Source organism: Haplochromis burtoni, unplaced genomic scaffold (genome assembly GCF_018398535.1).
Source record: "Haplochromis burtoni strain Fernald_Lab_line unplaced genomic scaffold, NCSU_Asbu1 Contig_50, whole genome shotgun sequence".
In the NCBI taxonomy this organism is placed as follows: domain Eukaryota; kingdom Metazoa; phylum Chordata; class Actinopteri; order Cichliformes; family Cichlidae; genus Haplochromis; species Haplochromis burtoni.
Window position 1 is genome coordinate 2,339,350 of NW_024582411.1, and position 24,062 is coordinate 2,363,411.

The 24,062-nt window shown below is 41.9% G+C and overlaps 2 protein-coding genes across 8 annotated transcripts in view; both read left to right on the forward strand.

Moving 5' to 3' along the window:
* dennd2b (DENN domain containing 2B) overlaps positions 1-5,425 on the forward strand; it is a 56,932-nt gene extending 51,507 nt beyond the window's left edge. For 4 of the 5 annotated variants that reach the window (XM_042220565.1, XM_042220566.1, XM_005936505.3 and 1 more), the window contains 6 exons: positions 990-1,167; positions 1,973-2,014; positions 2,868-2,979; positions 4,013-4,252; positions 4,552-4,638; positions 4,950-5,425. In XM_042220565.1, the coding sequence (XP_042076499.1) occupies positions 990-1,167; positions 1,973-2,014; positions 2,868-2,979; positions 4,013-4,252; positions 4,552-4,638; positions 4,950-4,984 (694 nt within the window). In that variant the 3' untranslated portion in view covers positions 4,985-5,425. Of the gene's footprint in view, positions 1-989; positions 1,168-1,972; positions 2,015-2,867; positions 3,109-4,012; positions 4,253-4,551; positions 4,639-4,949 lie in introns of those variants that run through there. The other variant, XR_006054378.1, reaches the window with a different exon arrangement.
* A 1,949-nt stretch (positions 5,426-7,374) lies between these two features.
* Positions 7,375-24,062, forward strand: part of trim66 (tripartite motif containing 66) — an 18,505-nt gene continuing 1,817 nt past the window's right edge. The window contains exons 1-19 of one of the 3 annotated variants that reach the window (XM_005936510.3): positions 7,375-7,628; positions 11,259-11,474; positions 11,722-11,950; positions 12,630-12,843; positions 14,127-14,256; positions 14,583-14,699; positions 14,808-14,922; positions 15,170-15,316; positions 16,369-16,486; positions 16,700-17,532; positions 18,831-18,869; positions 19,349-19,558; positions 20,643-20,748; positions 20,843-20,924; positions 21,019-21,181; positions 21,747-22,606; positions 22,705-22,828; positions 23,104-23,178; positions 23,822-23,974. In XM_005936510.3, coding sequence (XP_005936572.2) covers positions 11,942-11,950; positions 12,630-12,843; positions 14,127-14,256; positions 14,583-14,699; positions 14,808-14,922; positions 15,170-15,316; positions 16,369-16,486; positions 16,700-17,532; positions 18,831-18,869; positions 19,349-19,558; positions 20,643-20,748; positions 20,843-20,924; positions 21,019-21,181; positions 21,747-22,606; positions 22,705-22,828; positions 23,104-23,178; positions 23,822-23,974 — 3,495 coding nt within the window. In that variant the 5' untranslated portion in view covers positions 7,375-7,628; positions 11,259-11,474; positions 11,722-11,941. The remainder of the gene's footprint in view (positions 7,629-11,258; positions 11,475-11,721; positions 11,951-12,629; positions 12,844-14,126; positions 14,257-14,582; positions 14,700-14,807; positions 14,923-15,169; positions 15,317-16,368; positions 16,487-16,699; positions 17,533-18,830; positions 18,870-19,348; positions 19,559-20,642; positions 20,749-20,842; positions 20,925-21,018; positions 21,182-21,746; positions 22,607-22,704; positions 22,829-23,103; positions 23,179-23,821; positions 23,975-24,062) is intronic. The other 2 variants (XM_042220564.1, XM_005936511.3) reach the window with 2 other exon arrangements.

A 24,062-nucleotide genomic window follows, 5' to 3' on the forward strand; every position in this document is an offset into this window, starting at 1 on the left:
TGTGTGTGTGTGTGTGTGTGTGTGTGTGTGTGTGTGTGTGTGTGTGTGTGTGTGTGTGTGTGTGTGTGTGTGTGTGTGTGTGTGTGAGTTCAGAGAGAGAGAGAGATTGGACCCACAGTTTATTTTCACTCTCTTTGTGTACATGGACTGGACAGTATGTAGAAGACTGAGGGGAGTCTGGAGGGGGGGCGGGGTCAGCCACTGTCAACAAGCGACGGATCGTGAGAAAGACGTGCTGCTATTTGTGAGCTTCATGTTATACCACAGCTGTCGAAGTTAAACCGAGTTGCTGCGTTTTGTTATTGCGTCAACAAGACTCCAGCTTAACCATAGCAACATGTCAGAGTCACGCCACCCCTGCAGACAGAGTGGGGCAATCTCAAAATAATGCAGTTTGTGGGGTTACGGTTCCTCGTTGTGGTCTATAGTAAATGGTGTTAACTGTTGGCGCGAGAAGTGGAAGTGCAATAAATGAAGGCATTAATTTTTCCAGAAGCTGTGATAATAAGCTGTGATAACGTAAAAACTTTGGGGGGAAAGAAAAGAAAAACAAGTATATTTGTGGAAGCTCAAGAACAGCCTGTTGGATCTGGCTGCACCTTAGAAGAGCTGCAGGAAGAACAAAGAGTCCGAATACTTAGCTGTACTGTTATGGCTCATTTAAAGGCAACAGTTTCAGGGAAAAGAGGATCAAATAGTCATTTAACTTGGAGAATTGGAGTGTAGTGATGGAAATACATCGGCTGTGCTCCAGTAGTTTGGAATGTGGCCCCAGTTAGTGATTTAGTAGTAATGATTTTCCAAACATTGCATTTTAAAGAAGAATATAACGTTCAACTTAGCATGACCACAGCAGGTGGTGCTTTTTGAGTAAATGCTTGACTGCACAACCCTTTCAGCGTTTTATACTCCCTGTTTCAAGCTTGTCTGAATTAATCTGGTTAAACATGATTGATGTGTTTGCCTTCCTCTTTGTCTCCCATCATCAGCACCCTGTCCAGCTGCATGCATGCTGTGGTGGCGCTCCTCTACCCCTTCTCCTGGCAACACACCTTCATCCCAGTGCTGCCAGGGTCCATGCTGGATATCGTCTGCTGTCCCACTCCGTTCCTGGTGGGGCTGCTCTCCAGCTCGATGCCTAAACTCAAAGAGCTGCCTGTAGAAGAGGTGAGTACATTGTATTTAGACCATGAATTTTTCAATTTTCATGTTGATGTCAGCGATGTGTAAATGTTGCTGCGTAGAGTCCTGAATGTAAGGGATTTGGATGACATGTTTGGATGACATGTTAAAACAGTACAGATTCACAGTAATTCCATTATGACCTGGCAACTGTGGCTGTTTCTCTTTCTGTCTCCGTTTTTATTATACTAGGGAACGAGCCAGGTGACGTCCAAATGATGAATTTACCCAGCCGGGGTAAATTAGTTGATCAGTAAAAATAATGGTTACAGGTTTTAGACCAAGTCTTTCTACAAAACAGAATCTTGGTGAAGTGAAGTGTGGCAAGACTTTACTACACTGGTCTGTATCACACATGGCTCAATGTGGATGGACGGATGGCATCTGTGCTCTCCATCTGATTCTTTCTTTCGTATAAAATAAATATTTTGGCAGTAGAAGCCACGTGAAATGAAATGGCCATTAGTTTGTTACAAAAGTGTTACTACACCCAGTTTTTTCCCAGCGTGGGCCGCATTAATGTATCAAACTGAGAAGCGACCATGTTAATCAGAGTTAAGACCGACCCAATAACGAGTTGTTCGCGATACCAGAAACCTGTTTCTGTCACTCTTCCAGTTTGTGATTCATTCATTGCGACATTTGTCCAAAGTACGTTTACATCTAACATTGTGCTGTAGCATGTAGCTTTGACCATTTTATGTACAGTGGACTTTAAAGTTAAATAATTCATCAAAGAGTTCTCATGTGTGCTAATCAAATAATGATATCCTCCTTTTCTCTTTTTTAGGCTTTAATGGTCGACCTGGGAACTGACCGCTTCATTAGACAGGTTGGTCTACGCATTTAAAAAGAAAACCATTAGCATTAGCATGAGCAGTGACCACTGTGCCCCAAGTGGTAATGTAAAGATAATGGCAAATTTCCTTTAACACCCTACATGTTGTTCAGTCGTTTGCTCAAAAACATTAATTGGCATTTCTTATTTCTGGAACAATATATTAATAAGTAAAAGCAGCTTTAATTGTGACTTAACTCAGAAAAATTTAATAATTATAATAAAAGTTCAAAACTCAGGATAGGAATGTAATGACTAGATGAAGTAATGAAGCACACAGAGGTAATCTGTCCCAAGAAAAAAGCCAATAATGCATAGGTGAACTACATCTGACAACAATGAGGGTGTGAAAAGAACAAAGGCAGGAAGTAAAAATATAGCCACATTAGGAAGAAAAAAAGCAACAAAATAACACAGGAAGTGACGGAAAGAGAGACATAGAACATACCTTCCTAGGCAAACAGGAAGACAGAGAGGAATGCAGAAAGCAGGACAACAGTAAAGAAATAGAGAAAAAAAACTAAGAGGAACCGCAGAGATCATTCCTGGGTATCCTGGTTTTCTGTGGCAACATGTAATTGTGGTGAAACATCTGTCACAGCAAAATGTCTCAATAATGTGCGTACACAGCAGTAACTAACTCAAGTTAGCAGATAAGAGCTATCATGAGTAAGGGACAAAAACAAACAAACCAAAAAAAACCCTGACTGTATCAGGTCGAGTAGGAAGATCGAAACATTTCTTATTCCAAAAATTAGACAGTCATGCTCGTAAAAGGTTGCAGAGCATCGTCTCCACGCCACTGTTGTTCATCTGTAGTAACTGCAGCACTTTCAACTGTCTGTAGATGGATGACGAGGCATCGCTGTTGCCGCGGAAACTTCAAGCAGCTCTCGAGCAAGCGCTGGAGCAGAGGAATGACATCATCACTCAGGACTCTGACAGCGAGTCAGACGAAGGTGAATAAGCGACTGAACATCTCTCGGTTTAACGCGGCAGATGTTCTTCTTGTTAATTAGGGCGACAGGGAGCGCGGTCTACAAGTCTGTGAAACTGGCTGGGAAATGACGTCTTCTGTTCTGCTGACAGTGAGTCATGAAAGGCTCATCTTTGAGATGAGCTAATGCTGTTTCTGGTGGTAGTAGTGTACATTTCAAGCTGACTGGAGCATAAGTGCAGTTGTTTCTAATGTGTCAATGTCTCTATGTGTAGCTCCCATGTGCCCTCGCAGTCAGGATTCCCAGTTTTCACCCAGGAGGCCAGGTTTTGACTCCTGGTGTGGAAATGAGGCTTTTATCAAGGAATCATGAATGGCTTACCTGTAATGGACTGTCACAACATGCTTTACGGCACAGAAACAAAGAGAATTTTGACATAATAAGGCCAAATCATTTGTGTTTTTTTAAGGCTACTTCAGACAGTCTTATCTCTGCTTTCCAAATTCCCCTCCAAGACCAACAGCTAACACTCTGTGTGGTTATGTTACATGTGCCAAGTGCCACTCATAACCAGTTCTCACTAGTCCAGAAAGCCAATACACTTGTGCAACCCACAGTATAGCCTCATTGGACTGTAGGTGAAGGGGAAAATGAAACTACAACTACAACAATTATCTTTCTTGTGCTAATATTAGTGAAAAGTAATAAAAAACAATAACAACATGAGTAATCAAGAAAAGAAATAAGTAAAAAATATTGACCTGTGGTAAACTAGCCTTGAATGACAGTTGTAGCTCTGGGTGCTCTGATGGGCAGGATTTCAGGTTTTTCCTGCAGTGTCATTGTGCTTCACTTGACATCTTCTGACATAGGATAAGCACAAAGCTGTCACATCATTATTGTTATGTCTCAATTTTGTCGTTAACATGACTGAGGTTTGGTCTTTATTCGACAACTTTACTTTGCAAGCACAGCAAAATTCTTGAACTTCAAGGTTTAACAAAAGCTGTGGGCATATTTTATCGATTAACGCCTTCGTTTTTATCCCCCACAGAGTATAACTCGCTGAACAGCCTGGTGTCGGAGGCGTTCATCCGCTTCTTCCTGGAGACTATTGGACATTACTCCCTGTTTATCACTCAGAATGAGCGTGGGGAGCGCATTTTCCAAAGAGAGGCCTTCCGCAAATCAGTGGCATCGAAGAGTATCCGACGTTTCCTGGGAGTCTTCATGGAGTCTCAGATGTTTGCAGGGTTCATCCAAGACCGGGAGCTCAGAAAGACACGAGCTAAAGGTAGACTGCTGTTCTCTGAGTGTCAGCTGGGTCTATGAATGCTCTTTCTTCCTTAAAACATTTCATGAGAAAGCTGTTTGCTTTTCTTTGTGCATTTCCACCCCTGCATTCCTAGTGCTCTCTGTGCAGAAGAAAGCATTGCACTTACACTGACCTCTAGTGGCTGAATGTTTTTTAACAGCATGCTTTCTCACTGAATCAAAGCAGCTCCCTGAAGTATTGATGTTTCATATTCTCGTTCTTTACCCTTCCTTTTCCTTTTTTTTTTTAAAGAAAAATCTCTGCTGTTGTGTTGACAGGTCTGTTTGAGCAGCGGGTAGATCAATATTTGGAGGAGCTGCCAGACACAGAGCAGAGTGGAGTCAACAAGTTCCTCAGAGGCCTTGGTGAGTTCAGATGCAGACATATTTTAGGAGCTGGAAAGTTATAAACAGAAATATCAAATATTTATTCTGCATATGCTAATGTCATCTGAACAGGCAGAGCTACACAGCAGCTTTTTACCAAACCTCTGCACAGTTTCACTCTCACTTTATTTTTTATTGTAAATATCTCACACGACACGAGCTAGCTGTGATAGGCTTCACCAATAAGAACTTAAACATGGATGTTTGCCAGAAATCAGATTTTTTTTTTATACCGAATATTCGTATCTTCGTTTTACACGGCTTAATAGATTCGTGTATTTTATTTCCAGGAAGTAAAATGAAGTTTCTCCACAAAAAGAACTGAGGAGACGACCTGATCTTTCAAGTCTCTGCGTCAAGACGACTCCCATTTTCATCCTTTGTTTTGTTTTAAATGTTCTAAAAGCATGTACATATTATTTCACTGTAAGCTGTGATGCTCTTCAGCCTATGTTTATAGTATGAGATAGCAATAGCAGGACGGTACACAGCATGTGAGTCGTAGAGTAACCACTGATGTCTAGTCGTGCTTGTGAAGAGTGTTATCGGAGTTTGTGAGTGTATGTGACTTGAAATGGGTTGCAGGTGGGCGTAGATGTACAGATATGTTTTCCTTTTTGCATTATTTTACGACAGTGTTTTTCTCTGTTTGACCTAAAGCTTATTCAAAAACTGTACATGCAATACAATGAAGAAGATGGTTTGAACTCTTCCTGGAGATTTTTACAGTCTTTTATTAAAAGTGATCATTAAAATTGTTTCAGTGTCCAAGTGTAAGCATTGAACTTAAACTTTATTCTATTCTTTATTCTTTAACCTTATTAAACTGTATTCGTTCATTATCAAAACAAGGCCCAAAGCAGTACAGACTTCCCAGTCAGACATAGACATATATTTCACATTTTGCCTGATGATGAAAACACCTCCTTTTATCGCTGACATCTCAATGACAGCCTCTCCCAAAGCTGTGCATTAGGTTGGTAAGATCCCAAAAGGCGCAGTAGTCTAACACCGGCTACCACATGCTGCTGGTAACCTAATTACGTCTGTGCACATCACTCCGGTGGCTGTCGCTGCCACGCTGTTATTAGCTCTCCTAACTGAGCGGCTCGCTGTTGATTCCAGGTGCCGTGGTGCTTTTCTCCTGCCAGTGTCTTTATCGCAGTTAAGAGTGACATTTGATGTGAAGTGGTCGTGCAGAGACTTTCGGATAAAGAGCTGGCCATGAAAGAATTTTTTTGCTTGAGCAAAAGTTGTGAAATCAAGTTATAATAACAGTGAACCTACAATTATGCTTTCAGAATGTAGTAAATACACACAAGTACTAGTATTTAATATTTTACTGTGGAATATTATCATTCATAGGTGTAATAAATGGGAGTTTTAAAATCCCCCAGTCCAGCTGACATTACAGCTTCTTACCACTTTAACTTCCTGTGACCTGAGATTGTATTTTGATTTCTTCTAGTTATTTGTGATTAGAACCTGTGTTTACCATGTAGACCAAACTTCCTCTTTGAACAGGAAGTTTACGTAAAAAGAAAAAAGAAGAAGTATCTCCTCATATGAGGATATTGGTTTTCTTTTACAGCGTAGCACAATAAAGTCAAAGCTGCTTAACACAGCATGCAACACTTAATAAACAGAATGAAACCCAAAATATCTTCATGTAACAACACGGTGTCAGGAAGTTAAATGTTGCAGCTGAATCCAACTCTTAGGTTGGTGGCTCTGTTACTTAAACATCTTTTTATTTTTAAACAGATTTTTCCTATTATTCATCTGAAATATGTCTAGGAAAAAAGTAAAAGGTGCAATAATTTCCTTTAAAATTGATTGCAGCTACAGTGGCATAAAGACATACTCAAAAAAAGTATCAAATTTAAAAATCAAGTAAAAGTATAAGGTCCTAAAACCACCAACATACTGCTAAAATTATGGCTGTACTTTAACTTGCGGACACCAAGGATATGTGCTGCTACATTGCCCACAGCAGCAGGGCAAATGGGGTAAACTGGCCAAGTGGCTGCAGTAAAACGGTCCTGCAGATTATAGTATCAATAATTCAAGACCAGGAAAGGATGAGTGCGTAGAGTGATGCCTTAAATTGGGAATATACCTGCTACTTCTTTAAGCTGTCTAAGAAAATGTTTTAATGTTCTATTTGTGACCATTATGAACGACGGCTTCACTCGCTTGACTGATTTAAAAAGAAATATTTGAATGTTTTCACTGCTTTAATAATAAAGTATTCCATATCTTTATTTTAACTAGATGACTTTTAAAGTCATACATGTTCCTGATGTTGATGTTTGATGTGAGTGTTGAGATTTTAAATGAACCATTCACATGTCCGCTGAATTTCTGTACATTTAGTCAGGCACTAAAGTCATCTATGATTTTCAGATGCTTGCTTGATTTTAAAACGCTATCATGTTTTATAATGATAATGCACAACACTTAAAAAAAACATAGTTACAAAACGCTTCAGAGACCAAACACAATTAAACTATGAATTCCAGCTAATCTCCGAAATTTAACAGCTGAAATGATGCTGCAGTAATAACTCGGCGATAAAATGCGTAATATTTTATCACTGTTGCACTTTTTTTTTACTCAGAAATTGACACACGATTCCCGTTTTCAGAAAAATGTGGAGTTTTAAATTTTGGTCACGTTGATGATTTGTTTGTAATTTTGTAATTACGTGTTTAAATACATAATTTTGCATTTAAGTTTCGAAAGGTATTACACGTTAATATTTTGTATCGCTCAGTGACGGTGGGCTCTAATTGTAAACTTGCAGTCTTCTCGCCAAGTGTCACACTTCAGCCTTGAGAAACGTCAGAAGTATTGCAGGACTATAAAATCTCACGATTAACTGCGAGACTTGGAATCTCCAAAATTTTGTCCGGGCCAAAGAGCGACATCCGAAGGGGGGATCAACACTCGGAGATGCTCGGGTCAAGGTAAAAGAAAAAAAGAAAAAGAAAGGATAAACTCTCTTTGTGCAGACGCAGGGCACAAGATGTGATGGGCAGGCTGACAGAAGCGGAGTTTCTCGGCAGACAGTCTCGTTTCCTCCGGACCAAAAACAACACTGTGACATCCTCACACGCGCGCACACTGATGTTTACCTGACAGGATGTTTTGCACGAGCCGTGCGCTTCGTGAGGGGATTTAATTTGTACACAGGCACAGTTTGTAGCTGCTTAGTGGTGGAAAGTATCCGTGTGTTTACTTTGTGTTTGCGTGCTGTCCTTCTCTGTGTTGTGGATTGCACCATGATGCCATGATAGGGGCGGAATCTCATGCGCACTTTCTAAAAAATAATATCACGCTCAGTGATGCGCTGGCTGCTGATGCAGAGGCAGGCTGTGGATGAAGGGGCAGGTACTCTGCGATGTCTCTGACGTGCTTGCTGTTGTTATTTGAAGAAGCTTTAATAAGGTGCTGACAGCACATCCATAAACAGATGGAACAGGTAGCCGAACGCGTAATACGCCAGAAGGAAAATCACAGGAAATCCCGAATTCCCACAGCCTTATGCAGTGGGCTAATACAAAAACTACACAGTACTGTTCACGCTTAATGTAAGTTTCCCACAAGGGTTGGGTGCTATTCAGATACGGATGTGCTGTTTTACATTGTTTACAGTTCAGTCATAATGTAACCTAAACACTAAACAGGTATTCATTGCAATAATTTGATGAACTTGTATTTATTATTAAGCTAAAACTATTTTTTTTAACGCCTCGATAAGATAAAGAGGGTAAAAAATTGATTCTTTCACAATTATACACCCCATGACTTAGTGGTGTGCAGAAACTTTTTGTTTGTTTAGTTTGTGGCATGTCCTGTGACTTGACTCACATAAAATAACTTCTGCACGGCTCTGGATTTCATATAGGCCAATTTCGTTTTAGAGGCCACTGGCTGTGATGAACTTCTCGATATGTTTTTCCTCTTATTTATTGCGTGAATTGAGCTCCTTATTCTGTAAGTTTTGCTATGAATATTATATTAATATTATACTTTTTTCAGTGAAGTTTAATTTCAAATGTTTTCTTTTGCTTCAATGTAAAGAAATGTAGTTTAATGTAAATCCAAATTAGCATTTGAGAAGCCTGCTAGAGGACCGCAGCTCCCAGCATCCTTAGTGCTGCAGAGTAGCTGCAGCACCCTGTTAGTTAACAAATTTTAATAAAATATTATTTTATGTTTTGCATATATATATTATTATATATTAATGTTGTAGCATGTACTACTATAAATGAAATGCAGTGGTTAACCTATCGTGCTGTGCAAAATTCTCGAGCTACCCTTCCTTTCTTTATATTTTGGTAAGAAAATGGGAAATAGGTGCAATGATTTATTGAAACACATGCAAAAAAAAAAAGCAAAAAACGGAGCTTTTACAATTTCAACAAGCTTGAAAGTCAATATTTGGCATGACCACCTTTCTTTTCCAACACAGTCTGAACTCTCTTAGGGACGATTTCTTGTAATTTAGTGTAATTACAATTCCTTTAGTGTTCAGGAATAGTTTTCCAGGTTTCATAAGGATTGAAGATTCAAAGCTTCTCTTTGGATGTTGGCTGCCTTTTGTTTCATTCTCTGTCAAGATGATCTCACACTGCTTCAAAAATGTTGAGGCCCGGGCTCTGGGGAGGCCAGTCCATGACTGACAGTGTTCAGTCGTATGTTTTTCTATCCAGGTATGCTCTTACTGCATTCAAAGGGTTTGCTTTTTTGGATCATTGTCATCCTGAGCTACGAAGCTGTTGCCAATCAGATGGTACTGCATGGTGGTTTAAAATCTGATGGTACTTTTCTGCATTCATAATCCCATCAAATCTGACAGAGCCTTCACTGTGTTTTACAGATGGCTGTAGACACTCACTGTAGTAAGTCTCTCTTGATCTCCACTATGCCTATTGACAATATTTGGACTATAAATTTCAAATTTCATCACTCCATAAGACCTGTTGCCACTGATTTTCAGCACAGTTTTGTATAATTTGGTATACCTCATTCATTTCTCCCTGTTTTCCTTTCTTAAAAATGACATGCTTCTACTGAGCTCATTTCTGATGAGGCTTTGTTTTGCTGGATATTTTCCTGTTTCTTAAGGACATGACTTTCAGATACTGTTCATCTGCTGTAGATTTTATGGTTTTTGCCAATTTTTTGGCTAATAGCTGTTTGAGAATCACCTTGTTGGTTCTTTGCTAAGTTGCCTGTTATGTAAACACAACACAGGTTCACCCCTTGAGGGGTGGTTCAGGAGTTTTGCACAGAACACTGAATTACAGACTACCTGTAATATCAACAGTATTGCCAGTGTAATGACGAACTGGGAATTTTTACTGTGCAGCTTTATGAGTCTTTTGCTAGTTCAGTGTTTTTGGATTTATGGCTTACATGCTGAGGCTGAACCGATGTCAGTAATATTACATTTGAATATTAAATTGTGTTGTTGGCACATGTGGAAAGTAGTTTATTAAGAAGGTAGCCATTGCAGCTAAAGAGCAATAATATGTGAGAGTTGTTCGTCTGCCTGCTTATTCCGCCCCCTGGTGACAAAAAAATTATAAACACCCCTTTAAAATAAATAACACTGAAAATAAATGTCATGTTATTTTATAGCCTATCAGCTATACCGGTTCAATTAGCCCACATTCAAAAGATAAACATGATGTGGAAAATATATGTTTAAGACTTGTTTCTATCTTTAAATTAAATTGAGTTAGAAGGTCGGGATGTTTTTGTCACATGTGATGCCTTTTGTGAAGGAAGACTTTGTGCTTGATTAACATCTGATGAGTGAAAAGTGGAGACGTTTCTTTCCTGTTCATGGATTTGGTAACAGTGAGTTGTTTGAAGGGAGGAATAGTAAAACAGCATGATAATTTCAGAGTGGTTGAAGATAATCCCGCTTTCTCTGTGACCTCATCACCTCAGTGTTAATAGATGTTACTCGGGAGGTGCTTTCAAGGGAGAGATCATAGCGCAGGTTTCTATAATTGTGACGTCTCCGGAGATGGTATGCGTATCTAGTGCCAGCTTAGCAGAGCAGGGAAGCTGGCGGGAGGTTTCAACGTGAGCGATAAACGCTGTGCAGGTTGCAGAGAAAGCGAGTGCGCAGTTTGAAAATGCTACAGAGCTGAGTGAACGAGACACAGGGTGCACCACGACTGGCTAATTGTGTTTCAAATTGGGTCTTTGAGTTCACAATGGGGAATGGGATTGCTCTGAGCTCCCCCGCTGAAGTATCCAAGGATGAGAAAGTTGTCAGATTTTTAGGTCAGACTGTAAAGGGTTGTTGTTAGGCAGATTTTCTCATAGGTCCAGATGCCACATTGGTTTAATTCAAAGCTTCTGGGTATTTGATGTGGAACTATTTTAAGTTTTGGTTGGTTTAAGCAGTAACCTCTTCTTTGGTTTCGTTTCTCTGCTTTTACACTATCTTGCAACTGTATCTTTGAAAGACATGCAAGTGTTATATTTATATTTATCTTTTCTGTGTTCACATCTGTACTTCTTTACTTTCATTTTACAGTGCTCTGTTCATTTTAACGTCCTGATTGATTTTGTAGTTTTAGAAGGAATAGCAGGAGTGCATCCTAGTCCCATCAGAGCCTGACCCCGTTTCCGTGAGCTACGTTAGAGTGTAGCCCCTCTGGGACTTGTCCCCTCCTCGTGCTGACGAAGGGAAGAAGGCCACAGCTGGCCCATCCTAGCCCAGCTCAACTTAGCCTGACAAAACCTCAGCCTTGCATCACCTAATCCTGCCTGCTGCAAAGAACCTAAAGGTGCTTGCATTACAATTTCTCCTTCCCTGCTCATTGTAGGTCACTTGGTCTTCCTTCCTTTAATTTGGAAAGGCTTCCGGGGATATTTTGCCCTACAAAAAATAATTATGTTATCTCCCTAATTCCCAATTATTATGCACAGGCTTATTTAAGAAAAAGGATTAGATTTTCCCTCCCTTTTTTTTTGTTGGCTGCACCAGCGAGCAGTGAATGAATATGAACATGACACTTCTCTCCTCGTCTGCAGTGAGGGGTCCTACACTTGGATGATCTGGGGGAGGAGAGAGCACAGTGAGCCTGTCATGTAAGCCGCCTCCTTTGGGGCCACCTCTCGGTGTACACTGCTTCCTGCCTCAGGTAGAAGCCTCAGTGTTTCTGCTGCTGAGGCGTCAGGCAGTTCTCTTTCTCCCTCTCCTCTTCACTCCCTCCCGCTGAGAAGGCAACACATCCTCTCGCAAAGCACGGAAATGGAGAAGGTAAGTTGTCGCATTTTTGAATCTTGTTTCCTATCTTTAATTTCTTTTTTGACACAACAGGAAATTATATTTCTTTCATGTGGCATTTTGTGCACCGTGCACTTTCTGTATAAAGCTGGCATGTTTCTTATGTTTGTGTTGCCCTCTTCTCAACCCAAAAGTCTTCTTAGATGTTTGGAATACTCCTACTGTTGTCTCTGGACTAGAGTTTCAAAAGCGGATTTTATCCCAGAGGTGCTGTTCACGGCTCCAAAATTAGGCAGGATCAACTATAGATGACAAATGTCCTGGCAAGGATACATTAATAAAAGTGAAAGTGCTTTGTTCTTATAGGTTCTGTGCTTTTATTTTGAAACTAAAGACGACATAAACAAGAGAGAGCATTTGAACATTTTATTGATGAAAACCAGCTTTTTTAGATTTCAGTGTTAGATATTTTATTGTGTTAGATAATCTCTTGGTTGGGTACTTATATTTATCCACACGAGTCGCTCTACAAAGACTCTCGGAGGCATTTGCAAGCATGCAAACGCATAACAGCTCCTTAAAGTGTGATTCCACCTTAAATGAAGCAGCAGCACAATTTTTTCTGACATGTCATGTGCCACCCCATCTTTTTAACACATTGTCATGTGTTTGTGTATTCATTGTATGACTTAAGGCAAAGTTTCTCTTTCAGAGCTGCTCAGAGTGCACAGAGCCGACTCTTGCACAGAGTCTGTGTACGCTCTGCAACAAGTGGTTGTGTTACCAGTGCACAGATGTGCACCAGCATCTGAGAACCCCCAACACTTCCCAGTACATGGAATCACACCAGCAACAGAGGCCCAGTGCCACCCAGTTCCCAGAACTGCACCAGAGGGGCTCCAGCTCCCTGCCTCCTACTGGACAAGGCAAGACATTAGTTTGATTTACAGACTTGTATAACACATTATTATATAGTTAGCAGGACTGGTGTCTTTTTGCAATGATTAATGCATGATAGCTGCATGTATTTCTATGCACCTGTCTTTAACACGTGTCTCAGTGCTCGGATGATTTCATTTTTGCTAATATTAGTGTTTTGCTATTTTAAGCCCATCGTGTATGTTTGGCAGCTTTGTTGCCAGCTGCTTTTGCACAAGTTGTCAAATCATAATGAGCACGTCCCAGACAGCATTATTGTGATGTGGGAGGGTTAGCATTTGGTTTGTGTACTTGTGAGAAAAACCGTGTGACAGCGCTGATAGACAGGATGTGGTCAGTCAGATCAGGCTGATGCACACAAGGTGATGCTCAGCTCTCTACCACAAAGATCTCTGATGATCTGCAGGCAGGAGGGGGGTTGGCTGAGGTGAGCCGGCCACCAGAGAGCAGTAGGGTACGTTTATTAGCATTATCCAGCTAATGTTAGATGGATTTTCTGTGCGCCAAAAGCTTCTTATATAGCGAGAGAGGTACAGGTGAGAAGCACTTTAGAGTTTGTGTATTAAAAGTGAGATGTTGCTAATGGTACTTCAAAAGCCAGTTGGACAGCAGCTGAAACACTGACATCTTTGTCACTAAACACTTTAACACATACAATTGCAACCTCAGCTTCCTTCGGGTGCCACAACATTATTTTGGTGTTAAAGTGTAGCACTACGTCAGCTTTAATAATGCTTGTCAACAAAACTGGTAACAGTTTTCTTCAGTTTTCTTCAGTTTCTTTTCATGTATGTTTAACGCAACAGTAAGAGCACTGACTGACTTTTATTTTCAACATTTAAAAAAAAATAAAAGAATCCAGGTATAAGGTACAAGTAGAATTTATATTCAGACCATTAGCTAGCAGGAGAATAAACAACTTAAAGAACTGAGGCTTGGTCTGGTCAGCATGGCACTTTAGAGGCGACTTCTAAGGATTTACAGCTCTTTAAGTATTTCACATCAGCATATCTGTCCTATACTGATGACATTAAAAGACACTTTGGAATAATAAAAAGTGTTCATAACTTATCAAGAAGACAGTTAGAGGCTGTCATGTGATCCTGCATGCCATTTGAGCAAACTTTGAGCAAACAGGCTGATGACACTGCAAGTCTTTCTTTTCTTCTAATGTGTTTACTTTAATGCTGCGTGCTGTGGGCCTGACTGTGAACTGCCTGTTGACTGCTGCTCTGCCCCCCTCCCCCTCCTCTCTCTGTATGTCGTTCAGGCCCGGGGTCGTATCCTTGGTCCCTCCTCATGTGCCACTCTCACAGACAGGAGCCCTTGGAGCTTTTTTGCGAGTCATGTGACCTTCTGTGCTGTAGCAGCTGTCACCTGTCCTCCCACAAAAACCACAGGTCAGTCCTCAGATGCACAGCACAAGGACACTGCCGAGAAGGGCTAACCACAGGTTAAAAAAAACTTCCTGTGAGCAGTAACACTCTTTAACTGCCTTGTCAGTTTTATCATCTATATCTGCATACACTACCCTTGGCCAGCCTAACATTCATTAAGTATTCATACCTTTTTGTTTTCTGTGATGTTAGAAAGCAGGAGGTGCTGCGAAGGTCACCTGCATAATGTCTTGTCCTCGGGGGAAACAAATTCAATTCTGGTGTTCGTCATGCTCAAAGAATAAATTAGTGAACTTTCTGGTGGATGCTGTGATCTCTCATGTGTTTAGGGTGGTGCAGATCGGAAAGGCCCTACAGGATCAGCAGTGGCTGTTTGAGAGTCTGATGGTTCAGGTGGAGGAGAAGAGGTCTGCAGTGGAGAACAGCGCTAAACAAATAGAGGAGAGGTTGGTTTTCACCCACACTGTCATTAAAGTCCAATTTCTGAGCAACTTTGCCCACAAATGGTGGGTTAGGGAGGGACTGAGACATTTGCCCCCTTTCTGTCTTTCCAGGCTTCACGGAGTGAAGATTGCACACAGGAAGGCAGAGAACCAGATTAAAATGGCAAAGATGATTATGATGAACGAGCTTAACAAACGAGCCAACCTATTAATAGAGCAACTGGAGGTAATTACTTTCTCTTTCCATCTAATCATCTTGCCGGCCACGAATCTACACGCAAAGAATCTGTAACTGCCATGATGCCGTCGCTAGCTCGTGATAAGCTGTCGCAGCTGCTTAAACTGACATCCCAGCACCTACATCTGTCAAAAGCTGTCTGTTGATTAACCTGCAGTCCAATCACAAGGCTTGCCTTCTGCAAGTAAGGACACAAAACTTCATGTTTACATTTGTTTTTTTTTATTTTCTGCAGAAGATTGCAGAGGGCTTCCAGCAGCGTCTGGAGGACCAGCTGCAAGGGGCAATAGAGATATGTGGCCAGCTGGACCACATTCAGAAGTTCATCACCTGGGCTATGACCCATCACTGCACAAGCCCGGTGCTCTTCAGCAGAGCTCTGGTATGCATATGAGACAGTTAACAGACGTCGTCCCGCACATGCACACGCACACACACAAAGTCCGGTCCTGTGAGAGAAGTGATAATTAATTTCTTGTAAAGTAGAACAACAAGTGTGAAGTCTCTTTTTATCGTCTTTGAAAAAGAAGCCACACATTTACATTTAAAGGGGAACTCCAGTTGTACTTGAAGGTCAGTTTGCTAGAGATTACTTTTTTTTTGAAGGAGCAGCCTGAGAAAATTGCTGAAGTTGTGTTGCTGGCTTTAGTTCAGCATGAGAAAGAAAGAAGGCTCCGTGTGCTCTGTACTGGCAGCCTGGAGTTTGACATTTACCCGTTAGGTGGGGTTTAAAAATAGAAAAGCTGCATGATAAGCAGTGCAGGATCCACTGTTTTGGGAGATTCGCCTCTTTGTGGAAGTCCAAACTAAACCACTTAAGTGTTCTTTTAAACTTACTTTGCATCCATTTGTCTTTCTGGTCTCATGATTTGTATGGAGACACATCTGTCCACTGACTCTTTTGCCACGTAGTGGTGTAGTGGGCAGCTTGGGGCCTTGTGCGTGGACCTCAAGCTGCCCACCGCATCACTTTTTTGCATTTGTCCCAGTCCAAAAGCATGCTCTTTGGGTTAACTGGTGCCTCTAAATCAGCTAATGGATGTGAATCAACTGGAAATCTGTCTTGAGTGTAGTCCACCTCTTGCCCTATCATAAAAACCTTTATATGAAGTCCACTTTAACAAGCATGTTTTATCCCTTGTGTTGATTTAGTTTATTATAAAAAACTGAATGACATATTTTTAGTGAAAGGAACAAAGGAAATGCATATTCATCTACAAATATATGCTGGAGTTTTCTTCCTGTTAAAAGGGAGTTTTTTCTTCCCACTGTCACCGAGTTCTTGCTCACAGCGGGTTGTCTGATTGTTGGGGTTTCCTCGCTATCATTTAATGGTCTTTACAATCTAAAGTGCCTTGAGGTGACTGTTGTTGTGATTTGACCCTAAATGAATAAAGTTGATCTTTCATCTTTTTCATATTTCCTTTCCTGCAGATTTCACTCCAGATGCAGCAGCTGCTTGAGGCGTCACACCACTCAGATTCTTGGAGTCCTGTGAAGATAAAATTCAACTGGGATGCTAGTTACTGGACGAAACAAATTTCCTGTTTAGGTAAAAATCAATCCGTTAATGCAAGAAGACTTTTTTTAAGAACATGTTTTTCTAGGAGAAACCTCCTCACTCAAAAAAAAAAAGTTAAGTAGGCACAAAAGGAACCGTAACTATGTATATCTGTTTGATAATTAATCAGCATTATTTTGATGCATGACATGTGAAATACTATCTCTGAAACCGGGCTCTCACCGTGACTCTGTTACTCTGCAGGTCAGCTGACTGTTGAGGGGGGAAACTGCGCTTATCCCCCAGGGTTGGCCTGCTCCAGTATTATGAGACCCCAGCCCATTACCTGCTTGACTCTGCCACCAGTGTTTCACAGAGGACGAGAGCCGGGCTGTGGGTACCAAGCCTGCTGTGAGCCTCAGATGTGCTGCCTTCATGGCATTCATTCGCAGCCAGATCTTCCCACTGTGGACAAAAGCCAGCTGGACACCACACTTTATAACTCCAGCTGTGCTCAGCCGGCTCATATTTCTGCTTCCCAGCACCAGAACCAGCAGATCCAGAGGTTCTGGGACCAGGAGAGTTCCTTGCAGCGTCCTCCACCTGCATCACCTGTCCCAAACAGAAGGCACAATCAGCTCAGCCGCAGCCGAGCATCTGCATCTCAGCCACAAGCTGCTGACTCACAACCACATTCTCAGTCTAAGTCCTATCTTTCTCATCATCAACACCGCAAAGAAGTTCTTCCAAATACCCAGGCTCGGCTAAGTGCAGAGCGTGGGAGACCAAACCGGCGTCGGGGGAAGCTATCGACCAGCAGATCTCTGCAACAGGAGCTCATCTACACGGCTCTGGAAAGGGATCCAATGAGTGAAGAGAACCGGGTGGAAACGCATCGTGTGGAGGAGACCTGTGGACAAATAGCGGTTGCTGAAAGGAGGGAGATGTTGGATCAAGAGCTACAACAGGGCAGGAGGGTGCAGAGTCCTGTCCAACAGCAGCAACAGCAGCAGCTGCTGCTGTGTTTATCAGGTGTGAGAAAAGAGCAAAAGAGGACCAACTCTGCACTGACCGTCAAAGACCACAGAGATGCCAGGGTGAGAAATTAAGCTAAAAATGCAAACTCACCAACAGAGGATATTGCAATAAAATATATACCCATATGCGCATGCATTAAAAAAAGAGCTGAAGCTACAATATATTAAAAAAACAAGATGAAAAAGACAACAAACAAAAAATGTGTGTTAAAGCAAAAGATTATACAAATGAAACAGAAATCTCTTTGCTGTCGTGTCAGGAAGGGCGACCAACATAGAAATCTGCCAAATCAAACATGGCGACACCTTGAGAATAGCCGATCAGCTAAAAATAGCGTTTTATGTACAGTGTGCTTCTTGTACGCTCCTCGTTGTAACAAGAAAATTCTGCTTAAATCCAGCTTCATAAAGCTTCTTAAAAGCAGCAGAGTTGAGAACATTGTTTGACAGTTGGCCCTCAGATGAAAGCGAGCCATGCGGTGGGATTTTTGTGCACCTCAGCCTTCGGTTTTTCACTTCACACGTGGTTCTGCAAAGTTTCTAGAGGCTCAAGCGAAGTTTTTAACCCTGCTATGGTAAACCACACAAAGCTGTTTATATGTGCCTCTCAGAACCCGCTACTGTTTGGTCAAGCCTATTTCCTGTGAAAACAAAGACGTTCAAACACTTGCTTACACAAAGGCACCAAAGCCTGCATTAGAAATTGCTTAATGACGGGACGTTTAAGTCGAATGAAAAGCTCGGAGAGCCGCGATTTACGCGTTTTGAAAGGGCTATTGTATATTTTTAAAATATTGACATGTAGACGAGTGTTGGAGCGTTTGAGGCGGCATTCAGTTTTAATTAATATCCATTAACAATTGAAACCAAAAGCAACACTTTATATTAATGCCAGAATGATCACTTCCCACAGCTGACAGCTAGCCTCAAAAACAGATGGCGCAACAGAAAGCTGCTCTTGCTTTCAAAAAGAAGGGATGATGGGAAAACAAAAGAGCTGCTCTGACAATTATAGCCGAGCACTTCAATGCATGCTTAAATCCAGGAGCTCGCTGTTCATCATAATCACTCGTGATGCCAGGGGTTTTAGCAGCCGCATAATCGCCCTTCTTTAAAAATTCTCAAGATGGGTGATTACTACCACAAAGATATGTTATTTTTACATTTTCAAGTCACAGCATCTGAAAGTGATATAAAGCCACTTGGGCACAGTCATTTATGTACTTAACCTGTCATTAATGAGTCGCTGAGGGAATAGTGTGAGCTGCCAGTTTTTTAGCTCTGGTTTGCACTGAGATAAATTCCCATACCCCTCCGTGATTCCAGAGAGAAGGATTATAGTCTATTTTCCTCTACAGCCTGAATCCTGCATACGTTTCCCAGGGGGCATAGATCAGGTGAGTGTTTTAATCGCATGATACTAAGGAGCATGTGCTTGGTGTCAGCCTGGCCTGAAAATGTGTGATGGTGTACCGGAAAAAGAGACACAAGCCAAAGTGTTTAAAAAAACCTTTTGGAAGACTTGGATCAGTAAACTGTAATATATGAGAGAAACTGTGAGAGTGGTGGCTTAATCAAAGGGCCACACTGTAGCTCTCGGGTTGAATTTACATATGATAATTGGTGTGATATCCAAAGCTTTCATTGCTCCAACAATAACATTAATATATTCAACATGTTTGTAAGGATTGAGGTGTTCCCTGAATAGGCTCTGAGTGATGTTTTTGTTCATTTGGTGTGTGCCCGTGTGTGTCCATCCACTTTTTTTTTGTCTCCTTTCAGTTTTTAATGGCATGAACAGGTGCACCTGTGCATGCAAGGCTGCTTGAAACCCCAGCTCAGTTGTGTGTGTGGATATATTTATGTTTTTTGACAGAGATCCACATCCCTGGAGGTGACAGTGACAGCCCACGAGTGTGTGTCTGATGTGCAGCATAGCAGCAGGCTGAGCACTGGCTCGGTGTGCTCGAGGAGGAAGAGGCGCTCCCAGAGCATCCCGACAGAACTGGCAGCCCCGTCCGCCAGCCCTTACGCCGAAAGGCCCACAGGATGGGCTCGTAGCCTAGAAGCGGGAGCTGCAAATAAGGTAACCCCGCATCAGAATATGATTGCACGTGGGGAGGCTGAGCTGTCAGGGAGAATAGGACTGATCACAGTTAGGAGGTGCACTCGCCACATGTGTGTTCAGCACTGTCATCTCTGGTGATACACAGTTCCACAATAAAAACTGTAACTCCAAAACTAACTAGAGGCGAAAACAATACCAAGATCCACTTTGCATCGATGGACTAAGATGCTCAGTTGTCACTAGGTTGCTGTTTTTCAAGCGCTTTTAAGAATTCATCTGCCATGTGAAGAAAGAGCAAAGCCTTCTGGAGGTGCAGAAAGAGCAGGATAAAAGGAATGCAGAGTTAGAAAGAAGTGAGCTTAGCACACCTGTGCACGCGTAAAGCCCACTTCTCATCTCTGCTTGAGCCTAGCAGCTTAGGCGAAATCAGCTGCTCTTGGCACGGTGCACCCACACCTCTGATTTGGTGCTATGCATATATTGGAGGTGCTCAATTTGATAAGGCGGGAGAATGAAAATGAGCGAGGGAGAAAGAATACAAAACGATGGTTCTGCTAAATCAGTTTTAATAGTTAAATTCCCAACGTCTGACAGAGAGTGCGATACTAAATCTGTGCAGTACTCTTGTAAAAAAGGAAAAAATAATAAAATCTGTGAGGCGTTTAGTTGAACAGTTTTCTCAGGAGATAAGCGAGGGAATGAGGAGCCCATTTTTCCAATCCTTTTTGACAGTTTCTGTCATTTGAAAAATCGCGTGCTTGTAGAAACCTGCAGGAGCCATTATTTGGTTTAACAGCATATTTTGCTGCTGGAGTTAATGACTAAGATGGCGCTGGAGTTTTTTTATTTCTTGATGGGGCAGGGATAGCTCAGTAGGTAAAGTGGTTGCCCCATGATCAGAAGGTCAGGGGTTCAAATCCCCTGAACGGCTACCCTGAGGTACCCCTGAGCAAGGTACCATCCCCACACGCTGCTCCCTGGTGGCTGCCCACTGCTTCACTGAGTGAATGGGTTAAATGCAGAGAAGAATTTCCCCATGGGGATCAATAAAAGTGTACATTATTATTAAAAGAGTTTTATTTAATGCTTATTCTGATTTCAGTATTACGTGCTGGATCCCAGACAGAGGAGAGCATCAGATGGGGTGCTCTGTGTGGCCAAGGAAACTTCAACTGAACCTCCTTTAATGTCCTATAAGACAGAGCCAGGTGGTTGAAAACACTCAGAGATTTTTTCTTACATAGTCAATTAAAAAAAAAACACCTCACATTTTCAACTGCTTGAATTCTTCATACTTTTTAGATCACCCCATCACTTACGTAAATGAAGAGATTGGTTCTGATGCCAACAAGAAATGCAGCTTCTCAAGTAACAGCAACAGCAGGTATGTATTGTCTTAAAAAAAATGAAAGATCAGTCCATGCACAAATCATGAAAACAGCTTGTTAACCTATTTTTACATCCCTCTAAATTAATAGTGATGTTCAGAATGACTCTGCAAGGCCCAGGGTTCCAGTCATTTGCCTCGAGCGTCTCAAAATACTCGTGTCTCAGCTCCCACCACACGGACGAAGACAGAGTGACCCTCTACCTGCCAGTGGGACGGATAAGAGCGAAACCCTCCCTCAGCAGAAAACCCAGGTGTGGTGCATTTGTTTAATTCAAAACAAGAAGGGAGATGTTTTAACCCTTTAAACCCTAACCCGTCACGGTTAGCATTTTTAGCAAGGGTGGGCAACTCCAAGCCTCGTGGACCAGTGTCCTGCAGGTTGTAGATCTCACCCTGGGTCAACACACCTGAATCAAATGATTAGTTCATTACCAGGCCTCTGGAGAACTTCACGACATGTTCAGGAGGTAATTTAGCCATTTAAATCAGCTGTGCTAGATCAAGGATACACATAAAACCTGTAGGACACTGGCCCTTGAGGCCTGGAGTTGCCCACCCCTGGTTTAAAGGGTAAATTAGGTTAGGGTTTAAAGAGTTAGAAGCACCATAGCAGGCATATAATTAGCTGTCACCACACCATTTATTTCATTTGTTTACTTGGTTATGGCTAAAGTGTGTTGGCTAGTAAGCTTTAGGGGTAATTTAGGATGACCCTGGCTAGCTGCTGTCCTCTGTAGTATTTATGCATGAGGGTTTTAAGAGATTAAACTGTAATATGAAAAAAATCCCTTCCTTTCTCTTCTCTTGTAAACACAGGGAATAACAGGAGAATCTGAGACTAGTGGGGCCACCCGCGTGCTTGCAGCACCAAAGCGACAAACGTGTAATGAGTCCACCGCACAAGCAGACTGCAGCGACAGCAACATAGGGGTACCTGTTCCTCGTAAAGAATCCACACTGCTCTCCGCTGACTCTGAATATGTGGCACCAAGTTTCTATGAACTGGATCTGGATTCTGACTCTGATCCCAGGTCAGTGTCAGAGGAAGCAGTCATCTCTCAGGCTGATTCAGACCCACAGCTTGACTCAGATGCATCACCAGATTCTGACCCGAATGCACCGTCTTCATCTGAGGCTGAACTGGAGTGTAGAGCTGAGCAGAAGTCTGCAGAGATGGGGCTGTGTGGCGACTCAGAGCCAAGTCTGGAGTATGAGGCAGATCCAGAATCAGATGCGGGACCAGACGGCCGAGGGTTGGATGCAGATACAGAATCAGGTGATGCTGAAACGGAGTCCGACATCCAGCCTGTATACGACCCCACTTTTCAGGGCGAGACTGATTCTGACGTGGTCTCCGATCAGCCTCCAGACTCTCAGGGCTCTGTGGCATCTGAGCTCGATGTAGACTCTGAACCCGAGCTGACCACCGATGACCCGCAACCGCTTCGCTCTGACCTGGATGAGGAGATCGGTCCAGGTCAGAGGCCACTCCTGATTGCAAATCCCGTTGTTCCCGGAGACACAGAGGAAGTCCAGACTGAGCAAGACAGCACAGAGTTGGAGAGTGAGGATTTTTGTGCCGTTTGTCTGATCGGAGGAGACCTGCTATGCTGTGATCGCTGTCCAAAAGTCTTCCACCTCTCTTGCCATATCCCCCCTTTGCCGACCTTCCCCTCGTAAGCTCACGTGAAATTTCAGCACAATCCTCTCACCTCCTGTTAAACAGTTTACATAAAGCTGGTACTGCTAACCTAATGTGTCTTCCCTCATTCAGAGGTGACTGGGTGTGCACCCTGTGCAGAGATGTTCTACACCAAGGTGTCGAATACAACGGTGACAATGAGAGAGCATCTGGAGAAAATGCATCAGCAAATTTGCTATCTCCATGTGACGAGAAAGTAGGTCAATTCATAAGAACAAACTTATTTACAGCAGTCAATTTGATATGTTATAGAGGGTAACACAGCTGTCACTCATATTACCCGAGGGGGTTCATCTAAATGCTAAAAAAATCTCCATAAATATCATGACTAACGAGTGTTTACGTACTTATCAAAATGGCTATAAAAAATGTATGTGGCAATAACTAATGTTTTTTTTAGTTTTTCTTTAACTGTGATCCTTCTCTTTCTGTCGCGCCAGTTTTCATTCATGTTTGGCTGAATCTTTGCAGAAATGTGAGCGGCTGACACTTCTGATCCTCAGTAACATCCTGAGTGCGCCATTCCAAGAGCCCGTCAGTCCACTCGTAAGCTAATCAACATTTTCTTACAGTAAAGTTAATTTATTTTTGCAGAATATATTTATGTTTTCATTATACTTACAGACACATAGTAGTTAAGAGTTTTACTTCCAGTCTAAAGTTTCCCTCATGAGTTTTATATGTAACACAGCTCTGCTCACATTCAGTTTTTGCCCAAGTGAGTGAATCCTTAGAGCCTTAAAATTGTGCTGAATACATTTTCTTCTTCATAAAGTATTTACAAAGCTCATTTTATATGATATTTGAGGCATTCTATAATTGTCATTCATGCCTAAATCAGCTTACACTTATCTATTTATGCAACATTTCATTGTGCATTGTGTTTAAGCTGTTTTGTAACCCATAAACAAAACTTCAACAGAGAAACAGGTCACCTCCATGTTACCATATGCTATCAAAGGTCTTGAGTATCTAACTTAGTTTAAGACTGCGATGCAAGCATGCACCCTGTGCACAGGTAGAAGCACGTCTGTCACAATGATACATAATGGAGCTCATGCAACATTAATGTGATGCATTTTGAAGAGCAGAGTGCTCCTGAGATAATTAAATTGGAATTGGTTTTAGAGAACCAAAGTGGCTGGGGGGATAATATAAGAGTCTTAAATGCCACTGCTTTCTCACACAGGCACGCCATTACTACCAGATCATCAAGAGGCCAATGGACCTGTCTGTGATCAGGGCCAAGCTGAGCAAGGGGAATACCCAGTGTTACAGCTCACCTGATGAGTTTGTGGCCGACATGTATCTCATGTTCCGCAACTGTGCAAAGTTCAATTACGTAAGTTAAAAGTCTAAATTCTGCTTGTTTCTGTGTATATATGGTTAATCAGTCTCGATATCATCACTGGTCACTACTTTACTATAAT